We start from the raw sequence: 23,145 nt of genomic DNA, 5'->3' as shown, positions 1-23,145 counted from the left end.
CCTGGTGAAAGCTCGCTCAGGGAGCCTCTCTGCTGGTGTTGCCTGTTCCACCAGGCCGCTGGAGCCCTGCACCTGGCTTGTTCTGCTCGCTGTGGAGCCTGGCTGTCTGTCCCCCTCCGGCACCCGTGGCCGGGGAACCTGGGCCGGGCTCTGCTGGGCTTCGGGTGAGGCTGTGTGGTTGCCCCTGGGAGGCAGCCATACTGGATCTCCTTGAGGTGCAGGGCCCGGTTAGCTGGGCACGTGGCACTGCCCAGCGCTGGAACCCCCTGTAGGAAGCAGGGCCCCAGCGTCTGCACTGCACCTAGGGAGGCTCCTACCCAGACGACGGACATGGGAGCGGAGTCGGTGTCCCCAGCTTGGTGCCCTGTGAGCGTGGTGAATGGCTCCATTATGTGCCCGGCCTGGCCAGCCCTCGGGGAAAGCTGCCCGCCAACCTGCGCCAGGCGGTGGCAGCTGGGAGACTCCTCCCCCGCCCCCATGCAGAGCAAGGCTGCGCCAGACCCCAGTGGCTGAACAACAGAGCTGGGCTGCCCTGGGCTCTGGATGGGCTGGGGGCTGCCCTTAAAACCTCCAGGCCCCAAACTGCTGGAGGGAGCAGCAAGGCAGTGGCAAGGCTAGAACTCTGAGGCTCCAGCCACCTCTTCTAAGGGAGAATCTGTCAGTATAGGGACTATGACCATGAGTTGAGCGCTCCTGATTCCATCCAGCAGAGGGCAGCATCCCCCTCATGCACACCGCAATACTTAGAGGTGTGGCCTGAGCACAGAGCTGGGCTGCAACTCCTGCTTCCCAGTCCACGCTCAGATTCCTTCTGTGTCCTGGAGCCAGTTGTTAAACTGCCCTGCCTCAGTTTCCCCCCTCTAAAATGAGGGTCATGCTTACTGCCCTCAGTGTGGTAGAGTTGAGGGGTCGGCTAACGTCCATGTAAAGGCCATGGATTTGTTCCCTCCCGCAATTGTTAACCGGGTAAGGGGTGACTTCTGGTGTAGCCTGTGGGAAGCGATAGCCTCCCCTCTACTGAGGGTTGGGGGCAGGTTACCCCTCGTCTGCCTGATGCTGTCAGACAGGGCGCTGGCCCAGATGGCCGGCAGCTCTGCTCCAGTCTGGGGAGGCCTGTGCTCCAGATCACCCAGTCGCCCCTCCAAGCTGAAATCCTGCTCTGTTCGCATGCGCTGATGCAGGGGTGCTTGCCATGAGGCGGGGGCCCCCCCAGCCTTCCCCAACTCCCTACCACGTGTCCGGGCTGCAGCATGGTATCTGTAGGGGCCCAGGTCAGCAGGACTGGCCTGGATAAACGACTGCAGTGACAGAGCGGGTCGAGAGGCAGAATTCCCGTCCCTTGGGGATCGCTGGCGTTCAACGTTTCCGTTACGAAACGCCTGATCCGCTCCGTGCACCCGTGAGTCAACCCCTCGCCCCTCCTTGCTCGCTGGCCCCCTCGGGGCTGCTGCAGGCTAGTGGATTGAGCATTGGGCTTGGAATCAGGATTCCTGGGTCCTGTTCCTGGCCAAGCTACGGTCCTGTTTCCCCAGCTGTGAAATGGGAGCAATGCAGGTCCCCAAGTGCGCTGAGATGTTGCACCCTGTTCCAGGTATCCCTACTCCCAAGGGGCCTCTGCTGCCCCCATGGGGCAGTTTGCAATGCTCCATTTAGGGCCTTAATGTAGTTTGGGGAGCTGCTGCAATTGTGTCTTGCATCATTTCCTCGTTTAATAAAGGCAGCTGGGCAGTGCGTTGTTAAAGGCAGTGTGTTAAGTTAATGGCTGGCCCCCAGGGGATCTTCTAGGTTTAATAACGGGCAGCATGTGCTCCTGCAGGGAGGGGGATGGTGTGCTCTGGGGGAGCCTCCGGGCTGGTTCTGTGGAGCCCTGCAAGGCAGGGCTCAGCTGGAGAGCCTTGTACTGCACTCGTGCAGGCCTGGGGACAGCACGGTCCTTTGTTCTGTTCCTGGGAGAACTTTAAGGCTATGCCCATGGGTTGGTCGTCGGCAGTGGGGAATGAACCTTGAATCTTAAAGCCGGAGTTTAAAAACAACCCGCCCCCAATCCTAAACGGAGGGTGGGTGAGACTGCTTGAAAGCTGCCTATAACCCGGGGGAGGGGGCGGGGGGCATCTCCCGTCCCCTGCTCGCTCCCTCCCCCCCACACACACCCAACTGCACCCAGGCTAGTAGTGTAATGGACAGGAGTGCCCTGGAGTATCACGCCTGGGATGCTGTACTGATTTCCATGTGCTCTTTGTAGGGACCGTGCCGGCTCGTCTCCCGCGCCTGGATTCCACGGACACAAGACTTGACTGAGCCAAGCTGTCGGCTCCACTTCTCCCCAGAGACCCTCCGCATAACTTAGACTCGCCTCCTCTCTAACATCCGGCCGGGAAGCTGGAGCATGACGCCGCCCCCCACCGCTCCGCCCCGGTTCGAAGGTTCTCTCTCCGCCGAGCCGAGCCGCCTTCTGCCAGCGGGCCCAGCGCACTGCAACACTACAGCTCTTGCCCCCCACCCCCCCCCAAAGCAAAAACCGGACCTGGGGCTGCGGGGTGAGATCGCTGCTTCCGCCTGGCCTAGACCGGGAGGGAATGCATCCATCTCCAGGGACCCCATTGCTGGAGTGCAGCCTCACATGGACTCCTGGGGGGAGAGTTGGACACAGTCTGGTTTGGGGTTGTTTTTTCCCCTTCTCCTCTGCTGAGCTCCCAGAAGGACTCTGATCTGGGGTGGGGGGCGGGGGGATAGGGACATTGCTTGGCCTGGGGGAGCGTTTACATGTTTACTCCTCTCTCGAGCAGCTCTTCCAATACTTCGACTTTCCTCGGAACCGGCTGGCCTGCCGCAGATGGTAAGTCTGTGAGCGCTGGCTGGACTCGCCTTAACACCGGTCTGCCACTAGGGGGCCCTCTTGCTCAATACCGGATTGATATTGATTTCTCAGTGGTGTTGACGGCATTTCTCCCCCCGCCCCCCCAAATAAACTCCAGAGCGTCTCACTGGCACTGGAGGTGAATCAGCCACGCTAGGGTCCAGCTCCCTTCCTAGCACCTTTCCCTCCTCCTGGGGGGCAGGAGAGCCAAGTTCCTGCTCTGGGTTAGCAGCCATTATTTTAGGGGCCTGGTTGCCTCTAGGGGCCTTCATCTTCCATCTTCACAGCTGGCTCCAGCTGGCTTTCCCCCCCCCACCCCCCTTGGAACACCTTTAAATGAAGGAGACCGGGACAGAGCCAGTCAGCACCAGGCACGGCTCGCCCAAGATGGGACCTTGCCATGCTGATCCAGGTGTGGGTGACCCAAGGCCAGTGCCTTCAAACAGGCGTGCCTAAGAGGCAGATGCCAAAACAAGGGGCTGTAGACTCTTCCCGCCCCTTCATTGCGGTGCTGAGCAGCTGTCTCTTGAGCTCACCAGTGGCTGCAAGTGCCCGGCACCTCTGGAAACCGGTCCTGGCGATTACGCACTTTGGTTTCCGACGCCTCTGGACGAAAACGGCCCGAGACGTTTGCCGGCCTGCGCTAAGGCCATTTCCATGCAGTTGTGAATTTACGGGCTGCTCACCACCTCAGCCCGGTGTGAGACAGGGCCTGAGTTCTGCTGGAGGAGGGCTCTCTTCCTCTGGTTTCAACCAGGCTTTGCAATAAGACACGGGTCCAGCCAACTCCTGCCGCTTCGGGGCAAAGCCTCCTCTGAAGTGGCTTCCCACGCAGCCTGCTTTTAACAGGGGCCACCCGACAGCCCCTGGCCCAAGTTATGCTTTTAACCCCATGTGGCATTTGAAACTTCCCCGTCCACTGGGCTGAAAGGTGGCTGCCGGTCAGGGACGTTCATTCCCAGGCAGCGGAAGTACAGGTGCCTGTCGATCAAAAGGCTTGTTCCTGGCAGACCGGCCCGTTTCAGCGGGGATATTTTAATCCATTTCCTTAGGATCCTGTTTTCCCTTCAGCGCTGCTGCACGGGTGGGACGAGGCTTTTGGATGGGGCTGGGGGCGGCTCGGTGAATGTTGAAGATGGTTTGTTTTGACTTGGTCAAACCTAAAATTGAGGGATGGGGGGAGGCCCAGAGACAGCACTGAAGAGCTCACCCTGAGCAGCTGTTGAGGGGTCGGTCCCGTTTCCAGCAGTATTAGTTTCCTTAGTTGCTCTGAGCTGGGGTGTAGAGCAAAGCACGGTGGCCGCTGGGGATTCCTGTCTCTAAACTGGATTGGAAGGTGACTTCTGGGACCGAAGGGGCCAGCTGGCTTGGGCTCTCCTGGGGCTGAACGCTCCAGCCTTCGGAGCGTTATGGCAAAGCCTCTCCCTGCGGGGCTGGGAAGGAGGAAGCGGAACTGAACAAGCCGGGCCCAGGGCTAAAATCTGGGTTGGCTGCCATCTCTCTGCTTTGAGCTCTCCATTCGTGGCTGGGGAATATCCCCTGCTCCGCTCTGTTCTTCCCACTGGGGGGGGGGGAATCTCGCAGCCAGGTCAGCTGTTGGTGGAACCAAGCTTTAGCCCCCGAGCTCTCTCTTGTGTCCAGGGTGCGCACTTGCTCCCAGTGTCACTGGTAGGCATTGGTTCCCCCCGCCCCCCCCATTGCAAGGGCTGGAGGCCTGGAGCTGGAGACCAAGGCAGGCCCGGGATAGAGCGAATGCCGTACCCCATCAGTGCCTGATCCAGGCTGCTTTCCTCTTTCCAAAGTGCCAAAGGGCCTGTTCGGCCCTGACTCCCGGAGGCCTGAAGGCCCTGGTACCTGAGCTGTTGTAGGAGTTACAAGGGCTGGGATGGGGGCATCCCACTGCAGCCCCCTCACCATGCCTTTATGGGTCAGCAGCCCCACCTCTTACCAGTGCGAGCAAATGCCCATCTCCCCTCGGCCAGCCTGGGAATGGCACCTGGCTGCCTTGTCACATGGCCCCTGGTGCCAAACCAGCTCTGGGCCCACCCCGGTTCTCTCTGCGGCTCTTTGGGAGGTGCATGTCCCTGAATCTGAGCCTGGTACCAAGAGAGCGAACACTGTTACTCGGCAGCGTGTCGGGGGTGGGATGGGGGCTTGGTTGGTCAGCGGCTGATACTTTGAGTCTTTGAAGGAACTGGCTGGGCTGGGGGCAGAGGAAGAATCTGAACGGCACAAACTCTCTGGACCCCACCCGGCTCTGTGTGCGAATAGTATTTTTCTACACTCGACCTTTGCTGCCGGAACCGATACTTTGTACGGCTGTTTTGGTACGAGATCCGGGGGGGTGGGGGGGGTTGGGGGCAGGAGGGGGGGAGAAATGTAGTCGCCATGTGCCATGGGGTCCCCTGCAGTCTAACCCAGCCCTGTGGGGTTCTAATAGCCCCTGTAGAACGTCCCCCCTGTGTCTTTTTGGTAAGATGAATTTAGCATTGTCTAGTTACGAAATACTGGTTTTTAATATTGAAAATAAAGCATTTAATATCTCTTAGCTGTGGCTGTGCCTGTCCCTGCTCACACCCCTCTGAGCGTTTCCCTCCCTCTACAAGCGGGATCTGGGGGTGGGTGGGTCGGGCAGCAGAAGCCCTGTGCTTGAGGGTCGCTGCACTCCAGCCAGGAGGCTGGGATCTGCCCAGGGAGCAGCCGAGCCTGGGCTGCAGCCTGGCAGCACAAGGTACCTGGTGCTAGGAGAGGAGAGGGTTAAACTTTGCCTGTTCTCCCTGCAACATTCACTCCTGGAGGAGGCAGCTGGCTCTGTCTTGCACAGATCCCCCCTCCCCCCAGAGCACAGCCCGGGACATGCAATGCCTCCTACTGGGGCAGGACGCTGCCTCCTCCCCTTCCCCTCTGTACCTACAAGCCCTAGGACCTGGGTGTTGGTCCCTGCCCCCACCAGGCTGGTCCTGGCTGTTCACCACCTGGCTCCTCTTTCCCTTGCGCTTCATCTTCCTGCTCTGAACGGATGGGCCATCGCTAACCTGGGCGCCAAAGGCCGGGTGCTGGGATGGCCATTGGGGCAGCCCTGGGGTGAGGTTAATGCACAGCCCCTTCTATGCTGGGCAGGGTGGGGGCTAGTAGGGAAACCAGCTGCTTTCAAAGGGGAGTGGGGAGGGGTTTGTCTGGCTTGGCTAAAGCCATAGCAGCTGGGGAGATGCAGGGCATGGGGCTAGGGGGGCTCTCAGCCAGAGCCTGCATGCATGGTCCTTTCCACCGCTCAGCATGGGGCTGAGCATGTGCCCTGCACACACGAGGCTGCTGTTTGCACTCAGAGGAAGAAGAGGCAGGGCCCTGTGCAGCCCCCAATGCTGCACACCCCCCAGGTTAAAATGGAAAACCACATGCCCAGGTAAGCAGCAGCCTTGGATTGTGGCCAAACCTTCTAGTAGCCCTGTGCTGTGGAGAAAGGGAAGCGGTCGAAAGGCAAGCCATCCCCACCCCCTGTTCAGCTCCTCACTGGTTAGGAAGCCCAGCTGGGCATGGCTAAAGCCAGCCTTCACCAACTCACAGCAGCTGAGGTCAGAAGGGACCATCTAGTCCAGGGGTGGGCAAACTTTTTGGCCTGAGGGCCACATCTGGGTATAGAAATTGTACAGTGGGCCATGAATGCTCATGAAATTGGGGTTGGGGTGTGGGCTCTGGCTGGGGGTGCAGGCTCTGGGGTGGGGCAGTTGGGGTGCAGGAGGTGCTCTGGGCTGGGACCAAGTGGTGCAGAGGACAATCACAGCTGCAGGTGGTGCTTATGTCAACTGGCTCCCAGAAGCAGCAGCATGTTCCCCCCTCCGACTCCTTTGTGGAGGTGCAGTCAGGTGCCTCTGTGTGCTGTCCAGTCCGCATCACCCCTGCAGCTCCCACTGGTTCTTGGCCAATGGAGGTGGTGCTTGGGGTGGGGGCAGTGTGCAGAGCAGAGCCCCCTGGCTGCCCCTGTGCATAGGAGATGGAGGTGGGACATGCCACTGCTTCTGGGAGCCACACAGAGTGGCTCACGGGCTGGAGCGGGGCAAGCTGCAGCCCCCACTTCCCACCCCTGATCTGGTGTGACCTGCTGCACTGTGCAGGCCCCAGAGCCCTGATCCCACTCCTGTAACAGTCCCCTGACCTCTGGCCTCAGCACATGGTGGATTCTCTGTAACTTGAAGTCTTTAAGCCATTTCCACAAATTAAACGGGAGTGTGTGACCAGGCTTGGTGAAGTGCAATCTTTATTGATATGATACAGAACGCAGCATCCAGGCCCAGGGCTGCGCCAGCAGAGCCGGCGCTTACAGTCACTGTGAGGGGGGGGCTCTGAGTGCAAAATGTGCTTCTTGACCTTGAGTGCAAAGAGGCGGTGGTGGGGGGATGGCATTTAAACCCTCTCCTACGGCTCTGCAAGTGGCACTGTCCTAGCGCAGGGGATCCAGCCAGCTGGTTCCAGTAGCTGCAGCAGGTGGGGACTGCTCAGAAAGGTCTGTGCTAAAACCCAGGTGTCCTCAGTAGTATTACAGTGCCCCCTACGGGCCTGCACTGGCCACCACAAGAGCAGGCTTCAAGGCTCAGCACGGGGCAGGAGACAGGCGCTGGGAACCTGCACTGCTGACTAGGCCAGCAGGTGCTGGGGCCACTCATGGGTGCCAGCTGGTGCTTGCCTGGATGGATCCTGTTTGCACATCCCTGCTGGAGCCACTCCCAAGTCTGGCTGCCTGACTTCATGCTGCATGACAGCAGCAAAGCCCCCGCCCGCCTCTTAGCGTCCCTCAGAGCCCCAGGCTGGCTCCTGCCCTCAGGAAGAATGAGCAGTAGCAGCCAGCACTGGGGTTCTTTAAGGCTTGGCTGGGGGGGTGCAACACTCCTCTCCCTGGGGTGCAACACTCCTCTCCCCCATCTGCAATCTCAGAGGCCAGCTCAGCAGCATGGCCATGGGCATGTAGGCCCTAGAGCACAGGCAGTGAGTGAAGGGAGGTGAACGGCACCTCCTGCCCACTGAAAATCAATAGGCAGCTGGTACCAAACTGTGGTTTGTGCCTTTGGCAGGCAGAGCACACAGCCTTGGTTGCATGAGGGTAAAGAGCCAGGCTGCTGCAGGCAGCATACGCCAGGCGGGGGACTTACAAGTGTGAGGTGCAGGCTAGCCCCAGGCCACTGCTCTCCTAGGGGCCAGCTACTTCGGGGGGGTTGGGCTGGGATTTTAAACACAGCTGCAGCCTCCCCTTGGAGAGCTGGGGCTTTCCTGGTGCTTGTGTACCCTTGGGGATGATAAACTTTGTACCCACTGCTCCCGCTGCCTGGGTGAGGGCTCCCTCCATGCTCTCTGAGCTGGCTCTAGGCCCCGGGTTGACCTGCATTCCCTCTGCAGGAAGCTCCAGCCACTTCTCCAGAGCCACTGAGTCAGCTAAGAGCACCCAGCCTCTGCTGCATCGAGCTGAGTTCCCCCCTTGGCCCCGGCTTGGCTCCTTTCCCTGGAGGCACTGTGCCCCAAATTCTGCCCCTGCCTGCTGGCCGAAAGCACCCAAAGCCCCTCACGCATTGGCAGGGGAAGAAATAAGGTTATCAGCCCACTACAGCCGTCATGCCCGGTCTGTTACACTGTGCGACAGGCTGATCCTGCCCTCAGCCCCCCTTCGGCCACAGGAGCTGGTACCAGAGCAGAGTGGGCTGGGCCTTGCCTCTTCAGGGGCAGGTGAGGTGCAAAGTTTACAGCCCTCTCCAGCCACACAGGCCAGGCCGCTTTAGTCACGGAGCTTCAGCAATGCGGGGCGTCTCTCCGGGAGACGGGCAGCTCCGGGCCGGGCTGGGGCCAAGCCCACGGCTAGGAACCAGCCCCAGAGCGAGAGGCAGCAGCAAAGCAGCGGGGAGGAGGGGTGGGGCAGGCCGCCATCGAGGCGGAGGCAGTTTCTGTTCCTCCCCTGTGGGAGCCAGTGCTCTCCATGGCCCGGCGGCCCTCGCAGGGCAGGTGCTCCCCCGCGGCTCCTTAGGCGGGCGGCTTGCGGAAGACGCCCCAGGCGTGGAAGCAGCGGGTGAAGGGATGGGGCTCGTTGCCTTTCCGCACCAGGCGCAGCTTCCGGGGGTGCTCGGCCGCCTTCGAGCGCATGTGCTGGATGTACACCTGAAAGGAGGGGGGGGGGGGCAGCCTCAGGCACTGGCCCCCCAAGGCCAGCTCCTGCTCTGTTCCTATTGCAGGAACTGGGAGGAGGCCCCAGGGAGCTAGGGCTGCTGGGTTTGCAGCCGGGGGCTTCAGCCCCTCAACCACCAAGCCTTCCACTGTGCCAGCAGGGGCCAAACTTCATCCCCAGGGGCCGATGGAGGCACAGCCCCATGCCCCAGCGGGAGTCAGGGCAAGGGGCAGATGCTGCAGCGTTTCAAGGGGAACGGGCCAAGCTGCTGGAGCCACCCCCCAGGAACCATGTGCCAGGGCAGTAGAATCCCCCTACCCCTAGGGGGCTCTCAGAGCTTGTCTCCCCTCACCCCTCCTTGCACTGTGGCTTTCATTCAGAGCCAGGGAAGCTTTTAGAGACGCTCCGGGGCAATCCCCAGCCCTGGGTCTGGCCCTTACCTGGCAAGCTTTCAAGCTCAGCTTGATTTCCACCTGGCTCGTCTGGGTTCCCACCCACATGTAAACCTGCAGGGAACAGCAGAGAGAGCAGGGTTAGGGCTGCACTGGTCAGAGAGCGAGACGGGACGAGCAGATACGCTGCAGAACACCCAGGCCTGGCTCATTCTTCGCAGCACATGGGCAGGGCCTCACGCGGCATCTAACACCTCCTGGAAGTGGGAGGATCTGGGCCAGGGAGCCCAGCTGGAAGGGTCTGGGGGAGAGACCGGATTCTCTGGGGTTCCAGAGAGAGGTTCCCTACCAGGGAGCCTCGGCCCAGCTGCTGGATGCAGAAGAGTTACTGAGGACGATCACGTGACTACAGCCCCCTCCCCATTCCGCACCGGGGGGGGCGCCAGGCCCTGGAAACTCACCTCCCGGCCGTTGTCCAGCAGCATGATGTCGTCATCCGCCAGGTCATCCTGGCAGAAATCAGAGCACTTCTCCGACACGGCGAAATAGCCCTTCTCATTGGAGCACCTGCAGTGGAGAGCCAAACTGCTGTTAGCGAGGGGCGTGCCCTGCCCCGGGCCGGCCCAGCTGTCCAGGGCAAATCCTGGGCGCCAGACTGCGGACAGGCTCCCAGTGGTCATGAGTTTGTCAGGTCTCAGCCAAGCACTGGGGAACGTTTTCCCAAGCTCTACCCGTCCAGTGGGCAGCATGTCACAGTGCCTAAGGTTTCCTCCCCACTTGGCCAGCCCAAATTGGTAAGAGATGGCCCTGGTGGCTTAAGGAGCAGGCCGAGCAGGAGACGGGAGACGTGCAAGCCCGTGTTTGGAACAGGCACCCAGCGAACGTATGCCAGCCGGGGACCTGTCTAGCCAGCGGAGGCTCTGCCCGTGGTGACAGCTCCCTCCCTGCAGGGCCCTGGGGACAGCAGCTGCCGGCACGCACCTGAACAGCCGCGAGTACTTCATGTAGTCGGCGTCTTCGTCGTAGGCCTTCTGGCCCCCGATGCCAACCCAGAAGAAGTTCTCCGGCTCCTCCCCTTCGTTTATCACCTGGCACACAGAGCGGAGGGGTCAGGGTGCGCCCGCGTGGGGGCTGGAGGGTTTCAGTCGGATCCCAAGTCGTCTCCTCCCCTTGGGCTCTGGGATCAGAGGCAGGGAGAGGACCGAGCTCTCCCTGGCTGCACCCCAGGGCAGGGGCTGGCTGGCGCTGGCTAGACCAGCCTTGCCCGTCTGGCATGGAGCGCCACTGAGAACCAGCCCCTGGGCCACGCCCACAGAGGCGCCGCCCTGCCTCACCTGCTTGCTGTACGAGTCGTCGAACATGTGATTCATGATGTCCTCGGCCAGCTTGGCCTCCTCAGGGTCGGCGGCCCGGCCCACCCAGGTGTAGACGATGCCTTGGTTGTCGGTGCTCTCGAACGGCACCTAGGGGAGGGGAGCATGGGTCAGGGTGGCAGAAGCAGAGTCCTGGGGCTGGGTGGGAAGCCCGGCGTAAGGAGAGGAGACGTGGGAGCAGATGGAGTCTGCTTTGGCTTAAACCAGGCATTTAGAGCAGCTTGATGCTCCCAAGGTCACCCCCAACGTGACTTCATGCATCCGAACCAGGTTCTTCTGCCAGCCAGTCTATGCAGGGTCCTTATCCTGCCCCACTCCCTCTGCCCCCAAGCTCTAGGCTTCCATTCCTCTTCCCCCTTAGATGCTCCTTGCCCATGATCTGTGGGGAGGACATGTCAGGCAACCAGCACCTTCAAGGGCAGCCACGGATGCATGGCACCTCCTCGGACCAGCCACGAGAAGGATGCCCACGAGCGGCATGTGCTGGAGCAAGGTCAAGACAAGAGAGGTGGCAGCAGGGAGCTTCCAAGGACTCCACCTCGTCAGCCTTGCTCACGGGTGCTGGAACTGGGGGGGGGGGGCATGCCCCCCACTTTTAAAACAAAAAAGCTCACAATTCACGTCCCCCCGCAGAAGAATCCACTCTGCTGGGGAGGTGCTGCAATTACACCCTTTTGCCCACTAGGGGCTGCTGTGGTGCCAGAAGAGAGGGCAGCGGGCTCCCCACCGACGCAGCCAGCTGCAGAGAGAGGGTGGGGGGTACTTTTGGCCTTGGCCACCCCACTTCTTGGCGCCTTGTCCTCGCTCAGTGTGGACCCTGGGCTGTGGCATGAGCCGCCGCTGCAGCGGGCCCAGCTGGAGACTGTGCTAGCCCTGGGAGCCCACAGCGGAGCGCGGGGGGTCAGCACCCTAGCCCCAGGGATGCTCACCTTCAGGATGAAGCAGAACTCCGAGTTCAGCAGGCAGGAGTCGGTGTTGATCTGGATGCACCTGCAAGGGACGAGAGGAGGAGGAGTTCTCAGCCCCAGCCTGGATCCCCCCCGAACCCCAGCACGGCCGGCCCATTCCACCCCTCCGAGGGTGCAGCTCTGGTTAGCAGAGCAGCTCCTCCGGCTCTCACCGGGTGCAGAGGGCACTGCCGTTGGTGCGGACGTGGTACAGGCTGGGCTGCAGGTTGTTGTCCTTGGACTTCCTCTTGCCCTTGTGGATGATGAACTTCCTCTTGAAGTGAGACAGGAACTTGGGGTTCTCCTGCTGCTGGGTCATGCGCACGACCTGGGTGCAAGGGGATGGCGTTAGAGGCGGCCAGGGAGTTTGCTCATGCTCGGCGGAGGGGACCCCGGGACATGTGCAGACCCGTCGAGTGACGGAGAGCCATCGGCTAGCAAAGCATCCTGGGTACCTACGTGCAAAGGGGACCCTGCCCCAGCTGCCTTCTGTGATGCAGCCACAGGAGGAGCCGGCTGCCCCCTGCAGGTGAGTGCAGGAGCACACCTGACCCCCATGAAGGCTCAGCTGTATGCTCCAGCCACTTGCCTGGACCCCCAGCTGGACGGGGCTGGGCCTGCATCACCCTCATGGGCTCCTGCAGGAGCCAGGCTGGATCCTCCGCTGTTAGCCAGGGCAGGTCGGCATCGTCTGCCCCAGCCAACGGGAGCACCTGCTGGCACCAAGGCTGAGCCCTGCAGCTGGGAGAAGGGCGAGTAATGTCCTGTCCCCACTCGCCGCCGCCGTAGGGCGCCCCACGCAGCAGAGAGACTAGACGGCCTTGGGGAATGGGATTTCGCCTGCTACAGCCCAGCTCGTGGTATGGCCCATGGGGCTGTATGGAAGGGGGACTCCTAGTCCGTGGGAGGGCATATATAGGGCAGGGGCCTTGGGGCTCCTAGGCTGGATCCTGAGAGCGGAGGGGTGCTCAGGCTTCCAGCTCATGGTGCGGCCCTTGGGGACAGGGGAAATCAGGCTCCCAGCTCACCTCCAGCTTGCCAGGGAAGAGGCTCTCGAATTTCTTCTGCAGGCTGAAGGTGAAGGTGAGCCAGCCCATGTTGGAGGCCTCGCGCCCCTGCCAGAAGTACACGATGCACTGGAAATCTTCCTCTGGCTGCTTCTCCTCTTCCTCTTCCTCCTCCTCGTCCCTCCCCTCCCTCTCCGTCCCCTTTGCCACCACTCTTCTTCTTCTTCTTCTCCTCTGCCTCGTCCTCGTACTCCACCGGCACCCAGTACCTGCCGGCACGGGGGGGGGAATCCCAGTGATGTGGGGGGGGGAGGGCAGCCCCAGTCCCACCATAGCCCAGAGCTCTCCCCACCCCAGCAGCCCCAGTCACACCCACTCAGGAGCTTGGGGGGCTGATGGTAGAGGATCAACCCAGAGGGACGGGGGCTCTTACAGCTGAGAAAGGAGGTGGCGGGGGGCACAAGAGCTGCCCAGAGAAGGCAGGGCGGGTGTTACCTGCACAGGAAGACGTAGCAATCCTGTGTGTGGAAGTGTCCGAACTCCTCTTCGGGCAGGCGAGCAAATTTCTTGCCCTCCAGGACAAAGCCCTCCATGCCGTCCAGGTCCTCGTTCCACTCCTCCATCAGCTGTTCTGCCTGCACCCCACGCCAAGAGATGCGCACACTTAGGAGGATGTTGCAACGGGAGGCAAGCTGGCCAGGCAGTTAGCGCTCTGCAGGGCGGCCTAGGGGACCCTGGGACCAGTCCTGGTCCTGAGAATTGTGTGTGTGTCGGGGGTGGGGGGGTTGCAATGTCCTTTTCCCCACACCCTCTCCCAAATAAGGGGAGATCCAGGGCCCCCAGAGGCTGGGGCCAATGCTTCCACCGGTCAACTGAGCTTGGGCTGCAGGTCCCGCTGACGGCCGGGGCTCGGGCTGCAGGTCCCAACTGCCCGGCTCCGCTCTCCCTGGGGTTCGGGCCATCTGCCCTGCAACCAGGTCCCACCTGCTGCCTCCAATACCCGGGGTCCCCTGGCCACCCTTAGTGAAATTTTTCTGGTGAACCCCCGCAACGTTCTGCGAACCCCAGTTTGGGAACCACTGACTTAGCAAGATGCAGTGGGACCAGCCCACACCCTCCCTCTCTCCCACCCCAGCCTTGGCTGCCCCATGGCCAGTTGGAGGGGGCACAATGCTGGTGCCCAAGGAGGGGGAGCCTAGGGCAGCTGCATTGGCAGAGAAGGTCCCAGCCCATCCCTACCCAGATGGGAGGAACGAAGGGCCCAGATGACTCCCCTGGGGCTCTTTCATTTACCCTTCCACCCCCGCATCATACCTCCATCAGCGCCATGGGGGGTTGGCGGGGCAGGAACAGCGCCGTCAGGTCAGCCTTCATCTGATCCTTCTTCTCGGTGTCTTTCTTCACCTTGCCGGCCAGCCCCTTGGCCTGCAGCACGCTCTCCGCATTGCGGGTGTAGTCCACCTTCAGCACGTCGTCCCAGTTCTTGAACTTGGACTTGAACACCTGGCGGGGGGGAGGGAGGAGAGACACGCCGGCACGGGGCGTTTCAGCCTCTCCCGGGGGGCGCGGCCCCCCTGCCTCCCCGCAGGGCAGCTCCCAGCTGGGCTAGAAGGGAAGCGAGACAGAGTCTCCCACCCCGCAGCCCGGTCGGGCCACCCCAGGGCGGCAGCTGGCCAGACCCGAATTCCCCAGCCAGTCCCAGCGGGGCAAGGCGAGCCCGGGCCCCAGCGGCCCCCGTACCTGGCACTCGGTGCCCTCCAGGTTGCGGATGACCATGGCGTGCTTGGGCCGGTGCAGCATGCTGCACAACTCCTGCCCCAGCTTGAGGGCCGCCGCCCGCACCAGGCGCGGGGACTTCCTGCCCACCCAGATGAAGACGTCGGACCAGCAGTCGAGGATGTACACGGCCTTGGTGTCCAGCAGGCTCTGCAGCTGGAGGGCAAGCGGGAGAGGAGGGATTGAGCGGGCGGGGGGAGGGGGGACTGCCCCCTATTGTGATCTCCCCCCCACGCCCAAAGCAGGACCTGGGGGGGCTAAGCAGGCTGCCAGCCCAGCACTTTCAGATAACTCTCCCTCACAGAGAGAGCTGCCCAGCCTCTCGCCCTTCCTCGGGGCCAGGCCCTCCAGCTGGGAGAAGGGCCCGAGCTCAGATCCCCACCCTGATTCCCCGCATCCCACCCCAAAACGGAGGGGGTTTCCTGACAGGCCCCACCTCCCACTGGGCTGGAGATGGAGACTGGGGCCGCGCCCCAGGGAACAGCCCTCCCGCTTGGGTGGGGGCCGCCCGGGCCCTTGCCCCAGGGAACGGCTCTCCTGCTCGGGGGCTCCGACCACTGCTGAAGCAAGAGGGAGAATTTTTGGAGCAGGGCCCAAACTCCCGACCATTTCCCACTCCAGAGCCTGGCGAGAACAGGGGCAGGGGGAGGAGGCGGTTGAGGGCCGGCAAATCTCAGATCCTCCATCCACGTACCCAGCCCCTGTGGCCTGAGCGGACACAGCCCCTCCCCAGCTGGGTGCGGCCTATGGCACACAGCCTGGTGGAACAGACCCCTCCGCCTCTGGCCCGCCTCACCCCGCCCCACCATACCAGTCGCATCTCCGGTAGCAGGTCCACCTTGGGCCGCTTCTGGTGCTCCACCGAGAGCTTGTAGTTGATCTGGGGCAGCTCCAGGTAGCCCAGCCCCAGGCCGACCTGAGGAGAGAGGAGAGGGATGAGAGGGGGTGAGCAGAGACAAGGCAGAGCCTGGTCACAGGGCACGAGCACCCCTCTGCCACAGAGAGACTCCCCCTGGGGGCACGCGGAGCGGGAAGGGGTCTCTACCTTATAGAGCTTGGGCTTGGCTGGCTGGAAGTCGTCAGGGACGTTGGCCTTGATCTCCTCGGGCTGCCCCCCCAGCACCTCCCAGAACTCGGGCGGCTCCTGGCTCTGGCTCAGGAGCGTGATCTCCGCCTTCCCTTTCCGCTCGTTCTTGTTGATCTTCTCAGCGAAGAGCCTGGGCGGGACGATTCGGGGGAGAGGAGCAGGCCAGAGAGACTCCAGTTAGATTCCAGGCCAGCCGCGCTCCTGGGGCCAGGCGGGGCTCACAGAGCAGCAGGGGGCACCAGGCCTGGTCTGCGACAGCAGGTGAGTGTGGGGGAAGGGCCACCTGGCCCACGATGGCAGGAGGAAGGGAAGGTGGTGGGAGGTCACGTGCCCCGTGATGGCAGGTGGGAGGCCAGGGGGATGCCATGCCCTGCGAATGCAGGAGGCAGGGCAGGTGGTGGAGTGGGGGTCTCCCGGCCCATGATGGCAAAAGGGAGGGCAGGTGGCACCATGTCCTGTGATGCCAGAGCAGCAGCGGGTGCCTTTCACACATCCCCTCGGGCTCTGGAGCAGGCTTTACCCTGTCCGGCCAGGCGAGCTGCCAGCTGGCATGTGTGGCAATCACCCCACTCCCCGACGGGTGCTGCTGGAGCGGGAGCAGCGGCTGCGAGCTGTGGAAGGGGGCAGAGCGCACTCGGCGCCCCCCAGTGTCAGCGCCCGCTGGCTCCATCTCTGCCATGCCCCCCAGCTGCCTCTCTGAGGACGGTACCTGGCTTTGGTAGTGCTGCTCAGCGTGGCCTGGCTCCCCCTCCACACGGAGATCTCAAGGCCGTTGTCCAGGAGGAAGACGAACCTGGGTGGGGGAAAGAGGGGTCAGTGTGGTGCACCGCGGAGCCCAAGCAGGGCTGAATCCAAGAGCTGAGAGGGGGGCTCAGTGGCAGAGACACCCCCTGACCCCAAGTTGGTAGCTGCTCAGGGCAGCGGGGACAGGAGAGAGCTACTGGGCCAGTGGCCTCCGACAAGCACAGCAATGGCTTGGTTTGCCGGCAGGGGCGGGCAATTCGAGCTCTGGAGGGGTCTGCATCGTCACCGCAGCACCCGAGCCCCTCCCAGCAATGAAGGTGTTTACCCCCGAGCCCGCGGGAGGCAGGGCAGGGCTCGCAGCCCCACTGCCCAGACGGGACAGGCCCAGAGAGGCCCTCGCCCACGGTCACCCAGGGAGCCTATGCAGAGGAGGGAATGGAGCCGAATATCCCCAACCCAGGGCGGTGACGAGAGCCTCTGCTGACACGTACGGGGCCCGACGTGGCATTCCCGCCCGCCGCCCTGGTGTTAACACTGCAGGCTCCGGTCCCGGCAAGCGAAATCACTACGATCCCTGCAGCTTCTGCTCCTGGACAGGGGTCTGTAGGTCCCCTCACCTATCCTGGCAGGCCAGTCCCCCCGCCCCACAGGCACGGACTTGGGTGCCGTGTGTCTGCAGAGCGTCCCAATCCCCCTCTGCACTCACCGGGGGTCCAGCGAAGCAGCCTTAAGCGTCACGGGCTCCAGCTTAATATTCTTCTTCCCGTAGATGCGATACAGCCTGCAAGGACATGCGGCACACGGGGGGGGGGGGGGGGGGGGTCACGAGAGAGCCCACTGCCTGAGGAGAACCTGCCCCCACAGGGGCACCAGGGTGACAGCGCGCCCCACAGGACTGGGCAGCAACGCGCTCAGAATGGATCAAGGGGTGGCTTGGCCTCTGGAACTCACTGCCACAAGATAACAGAACACCCCAAGCGCTCTGTCGGATTCCAGACGGGCTTAGACCTTTCCGTGGCACCCATGGTGACAGCCGCTTTATTCATGAGGCCTTCTGCTCGAGGGGAGCAGAGAGGGCCTGGAGAAGCTCATCCTCTGGGCATGTGTCCAGGACTGGCGTGCCCGAGCCAGGCAGCTTCTCTGTGTCTGCACGCCACGTAATCGTGGCGCCCCAGAGGGTGGCTGTGGCCGGTAGCACCCCCAACCCGCGGCCCCCCTACCTGGTGATGTACTGTGCATCCTCGACGGTGTAGAAGCCGCTGGCCGAGCCCCCCTCAATGTAGGAGATCTCATGGTCGAACACCTAGGGGTGGGGAGAAGGGGTCAGCTGGGAGCCGGCCAGCCCGCAGCAAAAGGCTTCTGTGCCTCCCTCCCGCCAGGGCGAGGGCTGGCTGCAGGGGGCTGCGCCCTGTCGCAGGGAACCTGGAACTGCCAAGTTCTCCAGCCCTGGGACAGCTGGAGAAGGAAGGGGGGGGTCTGTACAGGGGTGGATTGTCTGTATGGGGTTGTGCGGAGGAGCTGGTAGCTGCAGAGATGGGGTTGGGAGGAGGAAGGCAGGGAGGGACGGTCATCAGGGCGGTCGAGGGGGGAGGCACCTGGCTGAATTCCTCGCTCTCGTCCCCCATCTCCTCCCGGACGGTGCGGCACTCAGCCCCCAGGTAGTTGCGCAGGTTGACGGCGTGAATGGCCGCGCTGGCCTTCTTGTCCAGCGTGGCCTCCTGCCCGATCCAGTAGTAGATCTCCCAGGTCAAGGAGCCGTTGTCGTCCAGGAACGTCTGCGGGAAAACGCCAACAGGCAGAGCCGTCGGTGGGGCTGGAGGAAGCCAAGTGGGTCACTTGGGGGGAGGGGCGGGGGGGGCTTTCCCTGCTCTCTGGGCCACCCGCAGGAGCCCCACCTACCCACATGACCCTGGGAGGCTCCCTGCAGCCTGGCACAGCATGGGGCCCCAAGCATGGGAGGAAGCTGGAGCCCATGTAGGGGTGACTGGGATGAGGGAACCATTCCCGGTATCAAGTGGAGTGCCCCAAGGGTCAGTCCTTGGGCCGGTTTTGTTCAATATCTTCATAAATGATCTGGAGGATGGCGTGGATTGCACCCTCAGCAAGTTTGCAGATGACACTAAACTGGGAGGAGAGGTAGATTCGCTGGAGGGTAGGGATAGGATACAGAGGGACCTAGACAAATTAGAGGATTGGGCCAAAAGAAATCTGATGAGGTTCAACAAGGACAAGTGCAGAGTCCTGCACTGAGGACGGAAGAATCCAATGCACCGCTACAGACTAGGGACCGAATGGCTCGGCAGCAGTTCTGCAGAAAAGGACCTAGGGGTTACCGTGGACGAGAAGCTGGATATGAGTCAACAGTATGCCCTTGTTGCCAAGAAGGCCAATGGCATTTTGGGATGTATAAGTAGGGGCATTGCCAGCAGATCGAGGGACGTGATTGTTCCCCTCTATTCGACATTGGTGAGGCCTCATCTGGAGTACTGTGTCCAATTTTGGGCCCCACACTACAAGAAGGATGTGGAAAATTGGAAAACATCCAGCGGAGGGCTACAAAAATGATTAGGGGTCTGGAGCACATGACTTATGAGGAGAGGCTGAGGGAACTGGGATTGTTTAGTCTGCGGAAGAGAAGGATGAGGGGGGATTTGATAGCTGCTTTCAACGACCTGAAAGGTGGATCCAAAGAGGATGGATCTAGACTGTTCTCAGTGGTAGCAGATGACAGAACAAGGAATAATGGTCTCAAGTTGCAGTGGGGGAGGTTTAGGTTGGATATTAGGAAAAACTTTTCATAGGAGGGTGGTGAAACACTGGAATGGGTTACCTAGGGAGGTGGTGGAATCTCCTTCCTTAGATATTTTTAAGGTCAGGCTTAACAAAGTCCTGGCTGGGATGATTTATTTGGGGATTGGTCCTGCTTTGAGCGGGGGGTTGGACTAGATGACCTCCTGAGATCCCTTCCAACCCTGATATTCTATGATTCCCTTCAGACTGTCACTCGCCTCGAGAGGCTGGGACCTCGGATTTTGTCTGGTCTTATCTCCCGCCCACAGTATTAAACCTCTTGACAGGAAACCCTTTGAACCTAGGGAGGGAGCGTGGCTAGAGCAGGAGATCAGGACCCCCTGCAGACCAGTGTACTATCTGCAGCTGTGGGGGAGCGTGGCCTAGTGGTTGGGGGGGGGGGGGGAGTGTGAGCCAGGATCCCCGGGTACTATCTGCACCTGGGAGGGAGCGTGGCCTAGTGGTTGGAGATGGGGGGAGGCGGGGGGCTGTGAGCCAGGACTCCTGGGCCCTATTCCCAATTCAGCCCTGCCTGACCTCAGGCGAGTCACCATGCTGCTCCACGCTCACTTTCCCCAGGGGATTGGGGGCTCAGGGCCCTGGGCCACGCTCCAGGCACCCGGCAGGAAGGCATGGGGGCAGGGCACGGCAGCGCCGGTACCTTCAGCACAATGTAGCAGTCAGCTTCGTAGAACTTCCCGTTGAAGGCCTCGTCCACCAGGGTGGGCACGAAGTTCTCGATCTGCCAGACGGAGACACCGGGGATCTGCCCCACATCCTCCGTGAAGAACTCCGAGTAGTTGAGCTGGGGCTTCTCCAGGCTCTGGTCCCAGCGGCGTGTCTTCGGGTCCGTGTATTTCATGTCCCCGTTCTCCTGTCGGGTGCGGGGGACGAGAGGGCGGTGAGGAGCGGCCTGGCTTCTCTCCATTCACAGCCTAGGCCTAGACCTTGGGGCGTGTTCGACCCCACACAGTGTCCCTAGATGCTGAGAATCTTCCTAGGAGCAAACTGGGGCTGGGACCCGACATTCACGCCGGGCCTCCGGCACCGTCCCCAGCAATCGAGGCTCCTGCCCGGAGCTTGGCCGGCCACGCGCAAGGCAGAAGCGGGATCCAGCCCGCTGCGTCGGTTCCACCAGGGCTCACGGGAGTGACGCCAGCAGCTGTGACTCAGTCACCCAGGGAGCGGCTGGGTCGGGACAGTCCCGAGCCCAGCTGCCCAGGAAGGCCTGGTCGGTCCTTATGCCCGGCAGGCAGAGTGCCCTCAGCAGACGGACGCCCTTGTTCTGAACCCCAGGCTCACACCATACACGAGGCTGCGAGTTCCGATCCTGGCTACGACGTGGACTCTCCCCCGTGGCCTGGGGCAAGGCAGCGAGGCCTGCGTTCTCAGGAGCGGCCTCTACCGGCGGGTGCCCCCATTTCTGGGTGCTCATCGGGAGAGAGCTAGGGCCGGACGAGCAGAGGCACTGAGCGCCGGCACTGGCCTCGGGACGGGGGTGGACGCACGTGGGCTGTGGGAGGGAGGTAGCCGAGGTAGAGAAAGGGGTGTGTGTAATAGACAGACAGACGGCACTCGCCGCCCCACCCCACCCCTTCCTACCTCCAGTTTCTTGTTCTTCTCTTCAGCCACATCCGACATCCCCTTCAGCACCTGCTTGGCCTGATCGTCCTGCGCCGCCGAGTCCTTACGCCTGCGAAGCCGCGTCTTGCGGGCCGTGGGGTCCTTCGTGCTGCTCCCTGGGAACACGGGCAACGTGTGTGAGCACAGCCCAGAAATCACCAACACCTACTCTAGGCAACTGGCTGGATGGGGGACCCTACCCCGCGGGGCGCTCTCAGCCCAAGGCGGGAATCGCCTGGCAGTGCCGGCCCCACGGCAGCATAGACATGCCACCGCATGGCCCGGAGCCCTCGGGTTCTGGGACTCGGCTGCCAGCGTCTGGGATTCCCAGTCCTCCCAGCTCCCCAGGAGCCAGGCTTCAGCTGGATGCGACATTTCCACACCCCCGCCCCCCATTGCCCCTTGGTTCACCTGCTGCAGCTGCGGCCACGGTGGCGGGCGAGGCGCCAGCCAGGCGCAGCTGGTTCTGCAGGGAGAAGTCGATGTTGTACCACTCAGAGGTTTTGTCCACCGGCTTGGGGGGCATCACGAGGCTGGGGTTCTCCCGGACGTCCAGGATCTGCAGGGGCATGGGAAAGAGAGGTCATCCAAACACCAGCCACATGAGCGATCTGGGCACCAGCTGGTTCTCGCTTCGCCCTGGAGAGCTCAGGGGGCATTGGTGGGGGGCGGGGATCCTCCCGTGCCCCATCAGGGTTTAGGGTCAGTGTCTGACGGTGCAAGGCTACAATTCAGCAGGGTGAACGTGACTTGTTTCCCAGGCACTGGGGGTTGGGATGCCACGCCCTCCCCTGCCAACACAAAAACCACGTCCAGCAGTGGGCGTGCAGGGGCCCAGGCTTAATCCAGCCAAGAGGGCCCATGGACAGCCAAGCACCATTCAGAACAGATCAGACGACCCCGGAAACGGACCCCTCGCCGAACGCACCGGTCGTCGGCAGGGGGCTTCTCCACCACCCCCAGTGCAGGCCCGGCGGGCAGGGATTCTGCGCCAGACAGGGGTGATCCAGGATCTCCCCACTCACTCGTGCTGCACGGCATAACCCCCTTTAGCATGGCACCAGCTCGCTAGGCCTGGCTGGGCGCCCCAGACTGAACCGCCGGGAGGCAGAGGGAGCAAAGGGTTCTCAGCTGGCTCCATAGGAGCAGCTCCTGCCAGGGATGTGCTGAGCCAGGGCGAGGGGCAGCACGATCAGTAGGACTGGGCATGGAGCTCGAGCCCCACAGTCCCTTAGTTTAGTCCCACTGCCTTGCTGCATGGCTTGAGGTCTTACCCCTTAGAGCCTCCGGCCCCCGTCCTCAATGGGTTTAGGCTCCCAGTTTCCTACCTTTGTGCAGTGGGATTATCCCGACCCAGTACATTAACTCAGGTCACCGCATGGCCGGCCAGGGGCGTAGAGAGCCTCCCCGCTGCCCTGTGTCAGACCCAGCCCATCCGGGGTGGGGAGCACAGGCTGGCACTGCTGGTGGGGTGAGCCTCCGCAGAGGGGTCCAGAGCGGAGCCTTGCCCTCTGCTCGCACACCAGCCCACACTGCCCTGGGATGCATGGATCCCCCCAGGGACCGGCTCCCACGGAAGGACGGGGCCTGGGACGTCTGCCCAGCGGGCGCTGGCAAAGCACAGAGGCCCGTCCCTCCGTGTCCTCACCTCGACGTCCGTCAGGAAATGAATAGTCTCCGGCAGGGTGACCAGGCGGTTCTTGTTGAGCACCAGCTTCTTCAGCTTCGTGCACCTGGAGGGGCAGACGAGACGCTAGGAGAGGCCTGGCCCCCGCCCCCGAGACATGCTGCGCTGATGAGCTGCAGGGCAGGGGGGACCAGGAGATCAACTACAGCCAGAAAGTCCCGCTCCCAGGCGGGAGAGCCAGAGCCCAGAAGGGGACGAAGGAGGGACGCGGGACGTGGAGGGGACGCCGGCTCAGCCCGAGCCGAGTTCTTCGATTTTCCCTGCTCCACGTGTCATCCATCTGTCCCGTCCCTCCCGGACGCTGCTCTACGCTCAGGCCCAGCTTGGCCCGCAAGAAATGCGGAACCCTTCCTTCCCCTCTGCAGAACGCGCCCACCAGCCCCTCGCTCCTCTCCGCCCCAGACATGCCAGGGAAGGGGGCGGCAGCTCAGAGATCTGCACCGAGCGGGACCGCCCTGGAGAAGCCAGACTGAGTCACGAGCGCTCAGCGCAAGGGATCCACCCCGGCCGGGCTCCGGAGGGGGCTGTGAGCTCACAGGGGGTGGGGCGGGGTCTTTCGCAGCCAGGCTGCGGACGCTGTTAGCGGCAGGTGAGCTCTGCACATAGCAGGGCTGATGTCGGAGGTCCTGAGTCCCCACCGAGGTCAGCGATGGCTGCGAGTATCAGCCTCTTGGGCAGACCAGCCCTTTGCAGGTGTTTGGGGCGGGTGGGTAACCG

The 23,145-nt window shown here is 62.4% G+C and overlaps 2 protein-coding genes across 2 annotated transcripts in view; one reads left to right on the top strand and one right to left on the bottom strand.

Annotated features, from left to right (window-relative positions):
* LLGL1 (LLGL scribble cell polarity complex component 1) overlaps nt 1–5,190 on the top strand; it is a 72,118-nt gene extending 66,928 nt beyond the window's left edge. The window contains exon 23 of the mRNA XM_074965074.1: nt 2,243–5,190. The gene's annotated coding sequence lies outside the window, so the exon portion shown is untranslated. The remainder of the gene's footprint in view (nt 1–2,242) is intronic.
* Nucleotides 5,191–6,991: 1,801 nt separating this feature from the next.
* Nucleotides 6,992–23,145, bottom strand: part of FLII (FLII actin remodeling protein) — a 28,780-nt gene continuing 12,626 nt past the window's right edge. The window contains 22 exon segments of the mRNA XM_074965073.1: nt 6,992–8,995; nt 9,443–9,508; nt 9,856–9,961; nt 10,376–10,482; nt 10,729–10,857; nt 11,697–11,757; nt 11,888–12,042; nt 12,743–12,901; nt 12,903–12,990; nt 13,217–13,356; nt 14,036–14,224; nt 14,462–14,653; nt 15,309–15,413; nt 15,543–15,714; nt 16,294–16,377; nt 17,035–17,109; nt 17,549–17,631; nt 17,924–18,103; nt 19,780–19,992; nt 20,721–20,857; nt 21,153–21,300; nt 22,390–22,474. Of these exon segments, the coding sequence (XP_074821174.1) occupies nt 8,861–8,995; nt 9,443–9,508; nt 9,856–9,961; nt 10,376–10,482; nt 10,729–10,857; nt 11,697–11,757; nt 11,888–12,042; nt 12,743–12,901; nt 12,903–12,990; nt 13,217–13,356; nt 14,036–14,224; nt 14,462–14,653; nt 15,309–15,413; nt 15,543–15,714; nt 16,294–16,377; nt 17,035–17,109; nt 17,549–17,631; nt 17,924–18,103; nt 19,780–19,992; nt 20,721–20,857; nt 21,153–21,300; nt 22,390–22,474 (2,809 nt within the window). The 3' untranslated portion in view covers nt 6,992–8,860.

Source organism: Natator depressus, chromosome 10 (assembly GCF_965152275.1).
Source record: "Natator depressus isolate rNatDep1 chromosome 10, rNatDep2.hap1, whole genome shotgun sequence".
Taxonomy (NCBI): domain Eukaryota; kingdom Metazoa; phylum Chordata; order Testudines; family Cheloniidae; genus Natator; species Natator depressus.
Note: the sequence above shows the minus strand (reverse complement) of the source record. Positions and strands in the feature narration are given on the sequence as shown.